The sequence below is a fragment of the Canis lupus genome, chromosome 19 (assembly GCF_048164855.1).
Source record: "Canis lupus baileyi chromosome 19, mCanLup2.hap1, whole genome shotgun sequence".
In the NCBI taxonomy this organism is placed as follows: Eukaryota; Metazoa; Chordata; class Mammalia; order Carnivora; family Canidae; genus Canis; species Canis lupus.
This window is the reverse complement of record NC_132856.1, coordinates 54,316,959-54,330,524: the sequence shown is the minus strand read 5'-3', so window position 1 is coordinate 54,330,524 and position 13,566 is coordinate 54,316,959. Positions and strand designations below refer to the sequence as shown.

The following is a 13,566-nucleotide window of genomic DNA, read 5'->3' as shown; positions in this document are numbered from 1 at the left end:
TGCCCCATGGACTCAAATTCCTAGCTGAGCTCAGCCTGCCACACGGGCATCTCTGGACCCCACAGCAAGTACAACAAACCCATCTGCACCCTTCATTCTCAGCCCTCCCACCTCACAGTGAAAATAACACCCATCTCCACCTCTGCTCCATCCCTTCCCTTCTCTACCTCTGCTCCATCCTTTCCCTTTCCAGCATCCTGGGAACCTTGTGTTAGGCAAGTACCTGCTTGCCTGAGTGTGTGTGTCTCTCTCTCTCTCTCTTTTTTTAAGATTTTATTTATTCATGAGAGAGAGGTAGGCAGAGGGAGAAGCAGGCTCCATGCAGGGAGCCCGACGTGGGACTCGATCCCGGGTCTCCAGGATCACGCCCTGGGCTGAAGGCGGCACTAAACCGCTGAGCCACCCGGGCTGCCCCGCCTGAGTCTCTTCGAGATCACCTCACCAGGATTCAGACATGCTCCAGTGTCTGTTCTCTTTAAGAGAATCCTCGCTAAGGTTGTCTGTCTTCCTCTAGTTTCTCTACTTGAACACCCCTGACAGTTGGAACGGGAAAATTCTCAGGGCGGGAGGGGTATTTTATGTACTGCAGAATGTGGGGTGGCATCCCTTCCACTTGCTAGATGGCTGTGATATCTTCTGAGTCGTGACAACTAAAAAATGCCCCTAGACGTTGCCAGGGGTCCCCAAAAGCTTCCCCCCTCCCCCCTGCTAGACCCGCTTTTCTATCTGTTGTCCTCCCTCCTTTCCCATTCACAGAGCCATCAGTTAACTGTCTTCTCTTCCTTCTGGAAGCTTCTTCCACTCTTGGCTTCCATGAACCACCTCCCTGGCTTTCTCCCACCCCTGAGGCCTTGCCTTGCCTTGCCTTACCTCTCTTGCAGCTCTTTCCCAGCCATTAACTTAGATGGTCCTTAGGGTTATTCCCAAGCTGCTGCTTCCTAAGCCTGCCCTGTGGAGAGTGGAGGCATCATCACCGCTTCACTTTACCCTCAGTCTGGTGTCTGTGTCTCAAGGAGAAAGCTCTCTTGAGCTTTAGACCCCTCAACCCCTCAAATTCAGTGTTTTCCAACCTGACCTGTTCCCAGTATCTGCATCTTAGCAGAGGATACCAGTGTTCACTCAGTGACTCCAGTCAGAAACCTAAGCATGACCTTTGACGTGTGTCCCTGACACTTATCCTTCTGGATGCTTCCATACCTTTTCCTCCAACCGCCCCCACCACAGATCCAAATGAGGCCACATTGTCTTCTGCCTGCACTGGTATTCTGGCCTCCTAACCAGCCACCCGTATTTCCTCCAGATGGTTCTCTTCACCGCAGCAAGAATCTAACACCCCACATGTGACCCTGTCTTTCACCTGCTTTAAAACTCTCAGTTCCCAGGCCCTGCTTGCTTTAGGACACCTTTCCTGTCCCAACCATGTCAGCATCAGATGCTCCCCGTCTGGGTTCCCATAGCAATTGAGCAGATGGCAGGGTGGGTTTCCGCATTGCACTAAAGTTAGAACTTTCTGGTCCAGTAGGTCCATATGGTTTTCAGAGGCAGGAACCCTATTAGATCCCTAGATATAGCCATAATCAGTGCTTGTTGAATGAATGAATGAATGAATGAATGAATGGGTGGGTGGATTTAGTGGAGGAAGAATGTTGATCAGCACAGACATTTATTTGCTCAGCAAACAATTACTGAGTGCCGGCCATTGGCTAGGCACTGGTGACAGGAGCAGTGAGGAAGGATGGTGGCTGAGATGCCGGGAATGTTTGACATGCTGGCCTCAAGATTGAGAGTGGTTCTAGCTGCCAGGCCCCAGCCCCTGTGTTGGGGATGTGCATTTGTGGCTGCCCGTTCCATACACAGTTCCTAGCTGGCCCTACTGTACAGCGCTGCCCTGCTCTCTGGCCTGGTGCCATATGACCCAGGAGCCAGCCTCCACCCTCCTAGACTGTCTGTCGTGCTAGCCACTTGGTCCTCGGCCTCCAGCCCATTCACTTCTGGCTCATTGCCGTGTACCTCTGGTCAGGATAAAGCCCACACCCCTGCCCGCAGCCCCCAAGTCTCCTGGGACCTGTCCTCCTCCTTCCCAGCCACTGTGCTCTTCACTCACCCTCCTCTTGGGCCGGACTGAGCTACTTCTCATTTCCCAGACATGCCCTGGCTCTTACAGTCTTGTGATTTTGCAAATACTATTCCCTCTGCGAGAAAGCCTTTCCAACCAATCCAGCCTGACCACTTTTTTTTTCTTAACATGATTCACCTTTGTTCCTTATAGAAACAAAACCAAGCATAAGACAAGAAGAAAGAAAAGTTTAAGTTATTCAAAATCCTGTTAGCTTTTTGGTTCATGCCCTTCCATACTTGTTTCTTCCCATATTTGTGGTCATAAGCAACCATGTGCTTTTAGAAAATGGGCTCGCACCACCCATGCTGTGCGAGAAATTTTGCTTCCTGTACCTGTGAATGTTTTTCTGTCACTGAACATAGCTACCTCACCAGAACAGTTACACAGGGTCCTGTTGTATGGAGGTTCTGAGTTTACAACAGACTGTAACCATTTTTCCATGTTTATAAACCCCATGAGATAAATGTCCTGGTGCAAGTCTTCACTCATTGGTGGTTTCCATTGGAAGTCTTCCTGGAAGTAGACGGGAGAGTGTGTACCCTCTTGAACCCGATCACCAGTTTGTTGTTGTTTCTTAACATTCTTTTTAATTCATTTGAGAGAGAAAGAGTGTGCATGCACACAAGCAGGGGGGAGGAGCAGAGGGAAAAGTAGAAGCAGACTCCATGCCGAGCGGGGAGCTCGTTGTGGGGCTCGATCCCAGGACCCTGAGATCATGACTGAGTGGAAGGCAGATGCTTGACCAACTGAGCCACCAGGCGCTCCCTGATGACTAGTTTATACTCATCCTGCCCAGCCCTACCATCCCCTAGGCCAGAGGGGTTTCTCATCTCTCCCAGCCTAAGTGAAAAATGGCATCTGATTGGGGTGGTCATTCACTTCCTAGTGACGATCATGTGGTTTCACATCTTTACTGGCTGTTCATACTCTTTTATGAAATACCCTTCTTGTTCTTTGCCTGTTTTCTTTGGGGGCATTACTGTTTCTTATTTATTATCCCTCTTCAAGACCTAGCCTCTCTCCCCCCCGTGAAGTCTTCCCTTAGTCCCCCACAGACATTTAAAAGAAGAATTTGACTCTACCTACTCTCTTGTGCCACAAGGAAGGCCTTGTCTGCGGAGTGCTCCCCTCCCCCAGCCACCCGCCTCAGGTCGATTGGAGAAACATTGCATCTGGCTGCTCCAGTTGGCGACTGTAATAGGAGATGCCAGGGCATCATCTCTTGGTTTTGACCTTGTCTAGAGAGAGCAATGTTTGGAAGAGCACTGGTTTTGAGGCTGCCTGGGAGGGCATGGAGAGCGCTTCCCATGGAGGCAGTCTTGGTATTACTGACGTACGGCAGTACCTGCTCCCTAGGAGAAAACACATGTCTCAGGTCCCACCCAGGTCCACTCAGTCAGCCAGTCCAGGGTGTTCACACATGTGATTTAACCTTGGAGGAAGGGCAGTGCCAGGGCAGGAGCAAGTTAGAGATGCAGAGCTCTTCTGCAGGGTGGGGATGGTAAGCTAGGGAGGAGCACAAGTTGGGGGCAGCGTTGGCCTCTAGGATACCCCTCAGCCTCAGGCCCAGAATTTATTCATGTTTCCTCCCTGGCAGTTCTCTCTTTTCTCTCTCTCATCTTCCTGCCCCTCTCCACCAGATCTCCCGTCCTGGGCTTCTGTTTGCCCTCACCCACCAGCACGGACTCCAGCCAGGCCCTGCCCTCCTTAAGCTCCAGTGGCCTAGGCATTGCCCTTGTGCACCCCTGTTCCCCCACCACACCTCAGACCTTCCTCTGGCAGGGCTTATCTTCCACTGCCCTAAATGAGGAGGGGGCAGCACCTGATACACCTTCATGGCGTCGACTCTAGCAGGCTCACTACCTCTAGGAGACAGGAAAATCATCTGTAAGGAGATTGGAAGTACGCCTGCTTGACATCTTGGGTCCTCAGGCTGAGGCGGGCCCTAGGGAGCTGTGTCATTACCCTGCATGGCATGTAGACCCTGTTAGAGAAACAGCAACTTGGGGGCTGCTTTGGGAAGTGAGGGCCTTCCCCTAGGTGCCTGTTCTGAGCACACCAGCAGGCTTCTACATAGCTGGAGAGCCCCATTCTCCTTATTCACTTGCTGCAGCAGCAGCCCTCAACCTAGGCTCTTCACTGAAATCACTGAGGAGCTTTAAAAAGTACTGAAGCCACTGCCACTCCTACCCCACCCACCCCCATGCCGACATCATTGGTTCAGGTTATGACCTAGACAGTGATAGTTTTTAGAAGCTGCCCTAGTGATTCTAGCAAGCAGCCAAAGCAGAGAACAGTTGGCTTATGACAAGCATCTGGGTGGAGGCGGGGACCTGGCACTGTGTTAGGCAGTTTCACCTAATGGCCTTGTGGTGGGTCCCCATGAGGGGACCCCTTCATTCCTCAACTGCCTTCCCTCCCACTGCACTTAGGTGTGCACCACAGAGGGTTGCATAGACTCTGAGGGGACAAGGCCAGCCCCAAACAGGGTGTGCAGAGATCCCTCCCCACATAGCTCCAGGCTGCAGAAGGCCCAACCCGGAAATGTTGGTGGGGAGCTACTCTCTGACACTTCGGGGAACTCGGCCCTCTCTGATCTCCCCACTGCAGCAGCCCATCTGCAGGTCCTCCTGTTGGGTCTTCCTTCTGGTGCCCCGGCCTGGTGAATCTACACTTGGCCTAGGTCCCAGTCTCTGCCCAGTGGCCTGGCCCCATTCCACCCAGCAGCCACCTCTGGGCCATTCCCCAGCTCATTTTGTTCAACTGCGCTGGCCACCTTTCATTTCCTGGAACACGTCAAAGTCTCCTCTGCCTCACAGACTTGGCACTTGCTCTTCCGTCTGGACTACTTGTCCTCAGCCATCTCAAGGTCTTGCTGCAAGCATTAGCTCCTTACAGGGCACTCCTGCCTGCCCTGTCACCACGGGCCTGTCCCATCAGTCCCTCTCACACCACAGTAGGGATTGTCTTCATAGCACCTGGGTGGCAATTTTGTTCATTGGTTTCTTGCTGCTTTGTTGTGCAACTTGCCCACTGGGATGTGACATTCACTAAGGCATAGACTGTCCTCCTTCGTGATCATCATCAAACTCGCTGGCCAGCCTGCGAGGCCTGACACATAGTAGGTGTTCAGTTTATACTTGTCGATGCATTGATAAAAACCAGAGGGGGAGCAAGCCCAGGAGGCAGTGGCCATCTGAGGGTATGTGACTTCCTGGGTGACATTGGCAGGTATGGGCACTAGGTGGTCATGGAGGCCACCCAGGAAGAATGTGACTGAGACCAGAGCCGAAAGTAGAACCTTGGGGGCCATCTTGATGGGATGAGTAGAAGACTAGGATCTTGAGGAGGGACAGTTGGGGAGAAAGAAAACTCAGAGAGAAAGAACCTGGCATTGTCATATCTTGGAGGAGGAGGTACCTGTCTGGGGGTGGCACCTGACAGTTGCAGCCTCTGTGAGGGCAGTGCTGGCAATCTGCAGTGACTACCCTGGGAGCCAGCCAGGGCTGCCGAGCACTGGGGAGGAAAGGCATCAGGAAGCATGAACAGGGTAGGACTCGTGTTTATATGCTAACAGGAGCCAGCTGCAGCTGAGACGCAGGAGCATGGCCTGGGCACGGGTCCTCATCAGTGTCTGGTCTTCCCTAGCAGGGCTTAGGCCACCGGCAGCGAAGGAGACAGGTAGTCCAGGTTTGGGGTTAACCTATGGGAAGAGCAGAAAGATAAGACCTAAGTAGGGGTCTGCCAGACTGGCAGAAGAACCCATCCCGGGGCTGGGCCACCAGGCTTCATGGCCTGGGCACAGTGACAGATGGGCAGAACGGGGATCGGAGAGTAAAAATCCCAGCAAGCCTGTAGTTTGGTTGGGAATCCATACCACAGACGTCTATTCTGTATTCTCAGCTTTTTAAAAAAGATTTTATTCATGAGAGACAGAGAGAGAGAGGCAGAGACACAGGCAGAGGGAGAAGCAGGCTCCATGCAGGGAGCCCAATGTGGGACTCGATCCCGGGGACTCCAGGATCACGCTAAACCGCTGAGCCACACAGGCGTCCCATTCTCCGCTTTAACGTTTGTAGTCTGGACTGTTTGCAGGGGCCTTAAAGTTCCCAGCCTTGAGCCAGTTGTAGTTGTTGCCCTGTGTTCTGAACTTTTGAGCCTTGACTCTCCTGCTAGATGGGCCCGGGCCCCACAGCCCTGCTACTCCGAGGTCCTCACTGTCCACGGCTTACGAGTTAAATCTCAAACCCGTGCAGTTTCATTGCACGGGTTAATGAGTGTATGAGTATAGAGGGTCAGGTTTGGGTTTTGTTTCTTTAAAAAAAGAAAGTGGCAAAAAAAAAAAAAGAAAAAAAAAGAAAAAAGAAAGTGGCCCGTGCAGATCTGCAACCAGTTTGTGTAGCTACCCTGCCCTAGAGGAGGGAGAGTATGCCTCCTCCTTTGGCACTTCTTTGGTGTGGGCTTTGCACTAACTTCCTTCCAAAGCCTACAGTTTGGGGGCTAGGGGTGACTCTACAGTGGAGAAAACTGGCAGACAGCCTCAGCCAGGGGTTCCAAGTCAGCATCAGTCGTGAGAAGTCATGGTAACAGCACATACCCCTGATACGATGTCAGGAGGAGGGCACTTCACTCTGGGATCTTCCCCCCAATACCCATCACCCCGGCCTCCCCATGAGAGAAACATCTGATGAACCCCAGCTGCAGGAGATTCTACAAAATTCCTGACCAGTCCTTGAAACACTCAAGGCCATCAAAAACGAGGAAAGTCTGAGAAGCTGTCCCAGCCAAGAGCAGCCTAAGGAGTCGTGATGACTACAAGTCCTGTGGGATCCTGGATGGTCTCCCGGGACAGAAAAGACCATTAAGGGAAAACTAAGGCAATCTGAATCAAATGTAGACTGTAGTTAACTAGCAGCCTATCAGTACTGGTTCCTGAAATGTGACAAATGTCCCATCCTGGTGTAAGATGTTATAGGGGAAGTGGGCTCTATGGGAACTCTCTATAATCTCTTTGTAACTTTTTTTTTTTTTTTTAAGATTTTATTTATTTATTCATGAGAGACAGAGAGAGACAGAGACACAGGCAGAAGGAGAAGCAGGCTCCATGCAGGGAGCCTGACATGGGACTTGATCCTGGGTCTCCGGGATCACACCCCGGGCCAAAGGCAGGCGCTAAACTGCTGAGCCACCTGGGCTGCCCTCTCTTTGTAACTTTAAATCTAAAAAATAAAGTTGGGGGGGGGGTTTGTTTGTTTTTAAGAAGTTGGGAAAACTGGGTTAGACTCTTCTGGGTTCTGTATCTCATTATCCACCAGAGGGTCTGGGATCAGCTGGCACCCGGGGATGCCACCTCATGTGGCTCAAGACCTGGTCCTGTTTTTTTGCCTGCTTATTGTTGCCCTCCACCAACCCAAGGAATAGGGCGAAGCTCACCACTCTCTCTGTGTGCCTACAGCAGTGCCCAGCACTCAGGGGCTGCCCACTAGTGCGGCCTGTGAATGAGTAAGAGGTGGGCATGTTGGTTCTCTTCTCTGGGCCTCCACCCGCCCCTCCTGGAGTGAAAGGACAAGGCTCCTTTCAAGGACAAGGAGCCTTGTCCTTTCACTCGGCCCCTCAGCCTTTGCTTCTCCCTGGGCCTCCTGGGAACCCGTGGCCTCTCCCTTATTAGACTGAGTCCCTCCTGTGGCATGCAGGTGGTTGTGGTCACTCACAACTTGGATATTTCACAAAGGAGAGATGGGGACACCTACCTGTAATCCTGGGTGTCTCTCATAATCTTTACTTCCCCAGATTTCAGCTGGTGCTGCTGCCATCATGGAGGCTGCCGCCAAGGGGGGCCCTGGAGACTTGGCCAGGGCAATGAAGGCAGGTGCACAGCTGGACTGGGACAGGACATCTGTCAGCTCCATCTTCTCCTTGTGCTCCCTGTCATCTGCTTTTTAGCTGTAGCTGACTTGTAGGTTTGGGAAAGTAAGGGACCCAACACTGGGTGGCACCAGAGCCCAGCAAGCCTTCCCACACTCCCAGCACAGTGGTGGAGAAACACCTGGATGCAGATAGCCAGACACCCTCCGCCCTCTCTACCTCTCTTGCCCAGTGGTGACCGTCCTGTCCTTGCCTTTGGAGTCCCCACATCTCAGCCAAGGGAACTGATTGTCATCGTTGCTTTGGTAATGTTTCTACGGGGTGCCATTAGTAACATGGTGTTTCTTCTTCTTTTTTTTTTTAAGATTTTATTTATTTGTTTATTTGAGAGAGAGCATACACACATGGGGGGAGGAGCAGAGGGAGGAGTGGGAAAGGGAGAGAATCCCAAGCAGACTTCATGCTGAGCATGGAGCCCACCATGGGGCTCGACATGGGGCTCGAGCTCATGACCCTGAGATCATGACCTGCATCAAAATAATGAGTTAGATGTTTAACCACCTGAAAGCTGCCTAGGCGCCCTGCGTAGCGTTGCTTTTTAAAAAGTTCTTAAAAAAAACTAACAAAGGTAACATTTGTTCAGTGTAGAAAATTTACATGAATTGGCCGAAGAAATGTAACAAAAGCCGGTATAGATCATGACCACTGGTCTCTAACCCCACTACCCGGAGGCCTTGGCTTTTTGCGACCTCCTCTTTCTGAGCCCAGTCAGTCTTCACCCTGCTTACCCTCCCTGGCTGTCAGCTGGCTCACCATTGTGCCCGTGTTCTCCCACACAGGGCACAGCCTGGGCTATGGTTTCGTGAACTACGTGACTGCCAAGGACGCAGAGAGAGCAATCAACACGCTGAATGGCCTGCGGCTCCAGTCAAAAACCATTAAGGTAAAGAGCTGCCGTGGCCACTTGGCCCCGGCCTGGGTGAGCGACCCCTTTCCCCATCTGTCCTTCATCGTCACCGTCAAGGAGACTGGGGGCATGGCCCCTCCTCAGAACCCCGGTGCTTCGGGGGTGGCTGGGGTGCTTCGGGGATGGCTGGGGTGCTTCCTGTCTGCTCAGTGAAAGCACTACATGGCAGACACGTGTTGGGCGGTGGCCTCTCCGGGCCTTGCCGAGGCCTCTCAGCCTCCTCAGCTCTACAAGCAAAGGCCCTCTACATGGCAAAGGCCATGGAGGGCCCCTCAGTGAGGGCAGCCCCCTCCTGGGCCCGGGCTGTGCTGTCCTCGTGCTGAGCAAGTATTTGTCCAGCCTCCCCGTTCCTGCCCCGTCACAGCCAGCGTGTTCATCTGGTTAGCAGCTGCGTATGGAGCAGCTGGTGGGTGTGCCAGCAGCAAACAGATGGGCTCCCTGCTCTCGTGGAGGGCCTGTGCCTGTATATGTGCATGCGCATGTGCAAGTAATGAACCCCAAATCTGAAGGTCACATGTGGCAGAGGTACAGGGTGGGGGGATGTTCTGTGGGGTGGCTTCACTTTGGTGACTTGAGTGACATGAGGGAGCCCTGCAGTGCGGCCTGTGGGGGGAGCCTCAAGCAGAACGTCACCAGGGTCACTCCCAAGGTAAGGGCTGTGGCGGCTTCCCGGGAAGAGTCGGCAAACCCCCCCAGGCCTCACAGGATGGCTTCTTGTTTTCTTCTCAGCCTGCTCTTCCTTAGCGCCCCCTCGTTTTCTCAGCCTGGAGCCCTGCTCCTCCTCATCCCCACCTCCATTGTCTGTCTGCCGGCACCTGTGATCTTGGGCAGCTCCAGACCCAATCAGAGACTAACTTTGTGTGTTCCGGACTTTTACTCCCTGCTGAGTGCTGAGTCCTCCTTTAGAATCTGTGTCCTCCCACTGTCCCAGGCTGGTCCCCTGACCTAGCTCCCTGTAGCAGCCTGGCAGCCTGCCAGCATCATCTCCCTTGACAGGAAGCCACTTGGAATGAGACTGCGCTCTTTGAGCCTTTGGACCTACCAGATCTCCCACCCCATCTCCCATCCTTCTGATTCATGTGGGTGTCCAGAAAGGTCCCTCTTGGGACCTATTCCATGGCTGGGCTTCCTAAGCTTCCCTGGGCATCAGAACCCCGTGGGGTGCTTGTATAATAAAGGTTCCCAAGGTGTGGACATGGCCTCCCACCCACATGGGCTCACACACTTAGGGGTGGCCCTGGGAGCCTGTATTTTTTTTCCCACCTGCTAGGGAAGTCTTACAGTCTGGCTGTTGACAGCACACACTCCATTGGGAGGGTGGTGGCATGCTAGCACATCAGATGATGCTGGCATGCTACTGGAACCGTAGGTTGGTTATCCCCAAGATTGAAGCCCCACTTACCATGAAAGGCGGGACTTCCAAAGGCTCTTCGCCGCCCCCCCCCCCCCAGGCTCTGAAGTCCCACACCCCAAGGGCCACCTGGATGTGCCTTGACCTTGCCAGCATTCATTCTGACCTCTTTGGTTCTAGTGTCACTCCTTGATCTGAGTTGGGAGTGAGGAGTCTCCCTGTCCCTGTGCCCTACAGCAGCAACCCAGGAAACCCCAGGGAGGGGTGTGGAGGCAACAGGCTGAGTGTGGCACAGGTACCAGTCCTGTGTAATTCACATGGCCAATACCTGTCGAGGGCTTATAATGGGCCAGGTCCTTCCATACCTTGTTTCTGTTACCCTCACCATGGCCTGGGAGAGATGATCCCCATTTTAGGCTTGAAGAAGCTGATGTTTAGAGTAGCGACAGGTTTCCCAATATCACAGAGGTAGAGAGGGGCAAAGCTAGGGTTTGAAATGAGTGCTGTGGCTCTGGGCCTTAACACCGCTGCCAGGCAGCTGCCCCAGCCCAATGTGGGAGGTAAACACCAGGAACCAGAACAGTATGACTTTGCTTAGCCGTGAACAGAGCTCGGGAGACGGTAGTGCAGGTAAGCAGGCATTATTAGTAATAACAGCAACTGTTTTTGTCCACTCATTCCACGATTGTTCCCTGAATGCTTGCTATCCACTGCATCAGTTCTACGTGCTGGTGATGCCACAGCAAACACAAAAGTTTTGCCCTCATCAAGTGTTCTACGTGGTAGAGTAGTAATGAGTAAGATATGTAGCATGTCAGTTCAAGATGAATGCAGTGAAGAAACTTACACAGGGGGCAGGGTCTGGGTACTGCTTATGGGCAAAGGGGCTCTGTGGCCCATCAGGTGGTTGGGGACATGTAGTAGTTCCTCAGGGCTGCCATAGAAAAGCATCACAAATGATGTTTGTGTGGGTGGCGAGTGTCAGACACCTGAAATTTGCTCTCACAGTCCTGGAGGCCCTAAGTCCGAGATCAGAATGTTGGTTCATTCTGAGGCCATGAGGGAGAATCTGTCCTGGGTTCTCCCCTGCCTTGGGGGTTGCTGGCTATCTCTTGGTGTTCCCAGGCTCACAGAGCCTGTATGTGTCTCTGGCCAATCTCCCCCTTTTTCTGAGGACACGGTTACTGGATGTGAGGCCCACCCTGTTCCATCTTCATGAATACATCTATGATGACCTTCTTTCCCAATCAAGTCATATGTGTGGTGCTGGGGCTTAGGACTGCAGCATGGGAACATGCTGGGGGACGCGATTCAGCCCTTCACAGGAAGTGTTCTGGAGAATGTGACAGGAAAACCCCTGCTTGGGGCAAGGGAGTAGTGATGCCAAGAGCTTAGGAAAGGGCTCTAGACTCAGTCATGGACCCTCCCTCCCTGGTGCCAGGTGTTTTGGTGCGGTCTCCTGGATGCCGACCTGACTCTGAACTTGATAGTAGTTTGTCATGTTCCTTGAAGAACCTGTTGAAAGGAGTCAAAGCTCATTTGGCCATAAAAGGTGTTTTCTCTCAACTTTGCTGGGAGATGATCAGTCAGTACCAGCTTCCGTACCGCTCTACCAGTGCCACGGTCTTGGTCTTCGTGTCCCACAGTGTCTTTCATTAAAGCCAAGGGCAGGGGCACCTGGGTGGCTCAACGGTTGTACACCTGCCTTTGGCTCAGGTCATAATCCTGGGGTCCCGGGATCGAGTCCCACATTGGGCCTCTGGTGAGGAGCCTGCTTCTCTCTCTGCTTATATCTCTGCCTCTTTCTCTGTGTCTCTCATGAATAAATAAATAAAATCTTTTAAAAAATAAAAGCAAGGGCAGACCCCCGATGCAGCCCCATCCAGACACATCTGCAAAGGGCCAGATGGGATGGTTCTGGGAGGCAGGCCTGCCTTCCCCCTTCAGCCATCCTGCCTGAAACACAACGCCACAGCCCAGGGCCTTTGGTAAAATGGGATAGCCAACATTTGGAGTCACACCCTCTGGCAAGGGTTTTTACTCAGGGCGATGGTGGTGGTTCTGCAGGCTGGCTGATGCAGCCAGGGAGTTCAGGCCCAGGTGTGTGAGAAAGGGCTGACACTGTTCTTTAGAAGTCTAGGAGCATGACTCAGCCCCAGTGGACTGGTCAGCCACCTGCGTCAGTGGAGAAGGGAGCGGCGGAGTCCCTGTGGGCCAGGTGGCCTCTATCTCAGGGAATGAATGATGCCACGCCTGCCCCAGGCCTTAGATGCATCACTGAGTGACCACAGTGTTCCTGTACTGTAGGCCTAACCCAGTTGCCTCGGGCCTGGACACAGCACAGGGAAGCTTCCACGGTATGTGAGGCTTGTGCAGCATCACTTGCGTGGAGGCCACCAGTCACTGACAGGACCTGGTACCCGAGGGCCTCCTTCCAGTCAGGGCCCCTTCTCTTCTACTCTCCTCGGACGTGCGGTCTCCGTGATCCTCGGCACCTCTGGGAGGATGCTGGGCTGTCTCTCACCACACATACAATTTCTCTTTCCTTCTCCATTGCCCGCTGGACTGCTTTCTGCTCTGCTGGCAGAGGTGGTGTCTGTTGTCCCCTCCTCGGGCCTGGCGTAGGTGTGGAGTCAGCAAGCACATGAATGAAGGGACGCATATGTGGCAGGCTGCTCGTGTGTGTGCTTGGCATGAGGAACCACACCTCTGCCCCTCCTGGTACACCTGAGCGTTGTGGTGAGAACACACCTTGTGTGGCCCAAGGACACCTGAGAGCTTGTGCCTGCTTCCTGGTTATGGTTTTAGGCTCCTCGGCTCCTCGACCTTGTGACCCTCAGGAACACATTATTGGGTGTAGATCCGAATCCCCCACCCTTCTGGAGCTCCCTTCCCTGCCTCCTCCTCCTTTCTAAGCCTCCTAACTCAGTTCTTACTCTGTTGGGTGTGATTGAGTCCCATCCCTTTAGGCCACCCCTTTGCAGATGGTGGGGCCCCCGTCCCAGCTGTTCTTTTCTCATGAGAGCAGGGCTGTAGCCTTGGTCCTATCCCTCCTCCTGGCCATTCACAGCCATGGCCCTGACCTGGGAAAGCACGAAGGCCTGTGCCATTGGCCCCTGAAGGCTCCCCCCTCCAGTGCACACACATACTATTTTATCTGAGCCGCTTCAGAAGTTCCTTGCGGGCTTTCTTCAGTTCTGCAAAACAAAGGCCCAAATAGCATGGAGTCATATATTATCTAACGCGAGTGTTGGACTGTGGGCT

At 53.1% G+C, this 13,566-nt stretch overlaps 1 protein-coding gene across 1 annotated transcript in view; it reads left to right on the top strand.

Annotated features, from left to right (window-relative positions):
* ELAVL1 (ELAV like RNA binding protein 1) overlaps positions 1-13,566 on the top strand; it is a 37,433-nt gene that overhangs the window by 14,196 nt on the left and 9,671 nt on the right. Inside the window, exon 3 of the mRNA XM_072787494.1 lies at positions 8,824-8,927. Coding sequence (XP_072643595.1) covers positions 8,824-8,927 — 104 coding nt within the window. The remainder of the gene's footprint in view (positions 1-8,823; positions 8,928-13,566) is intronic.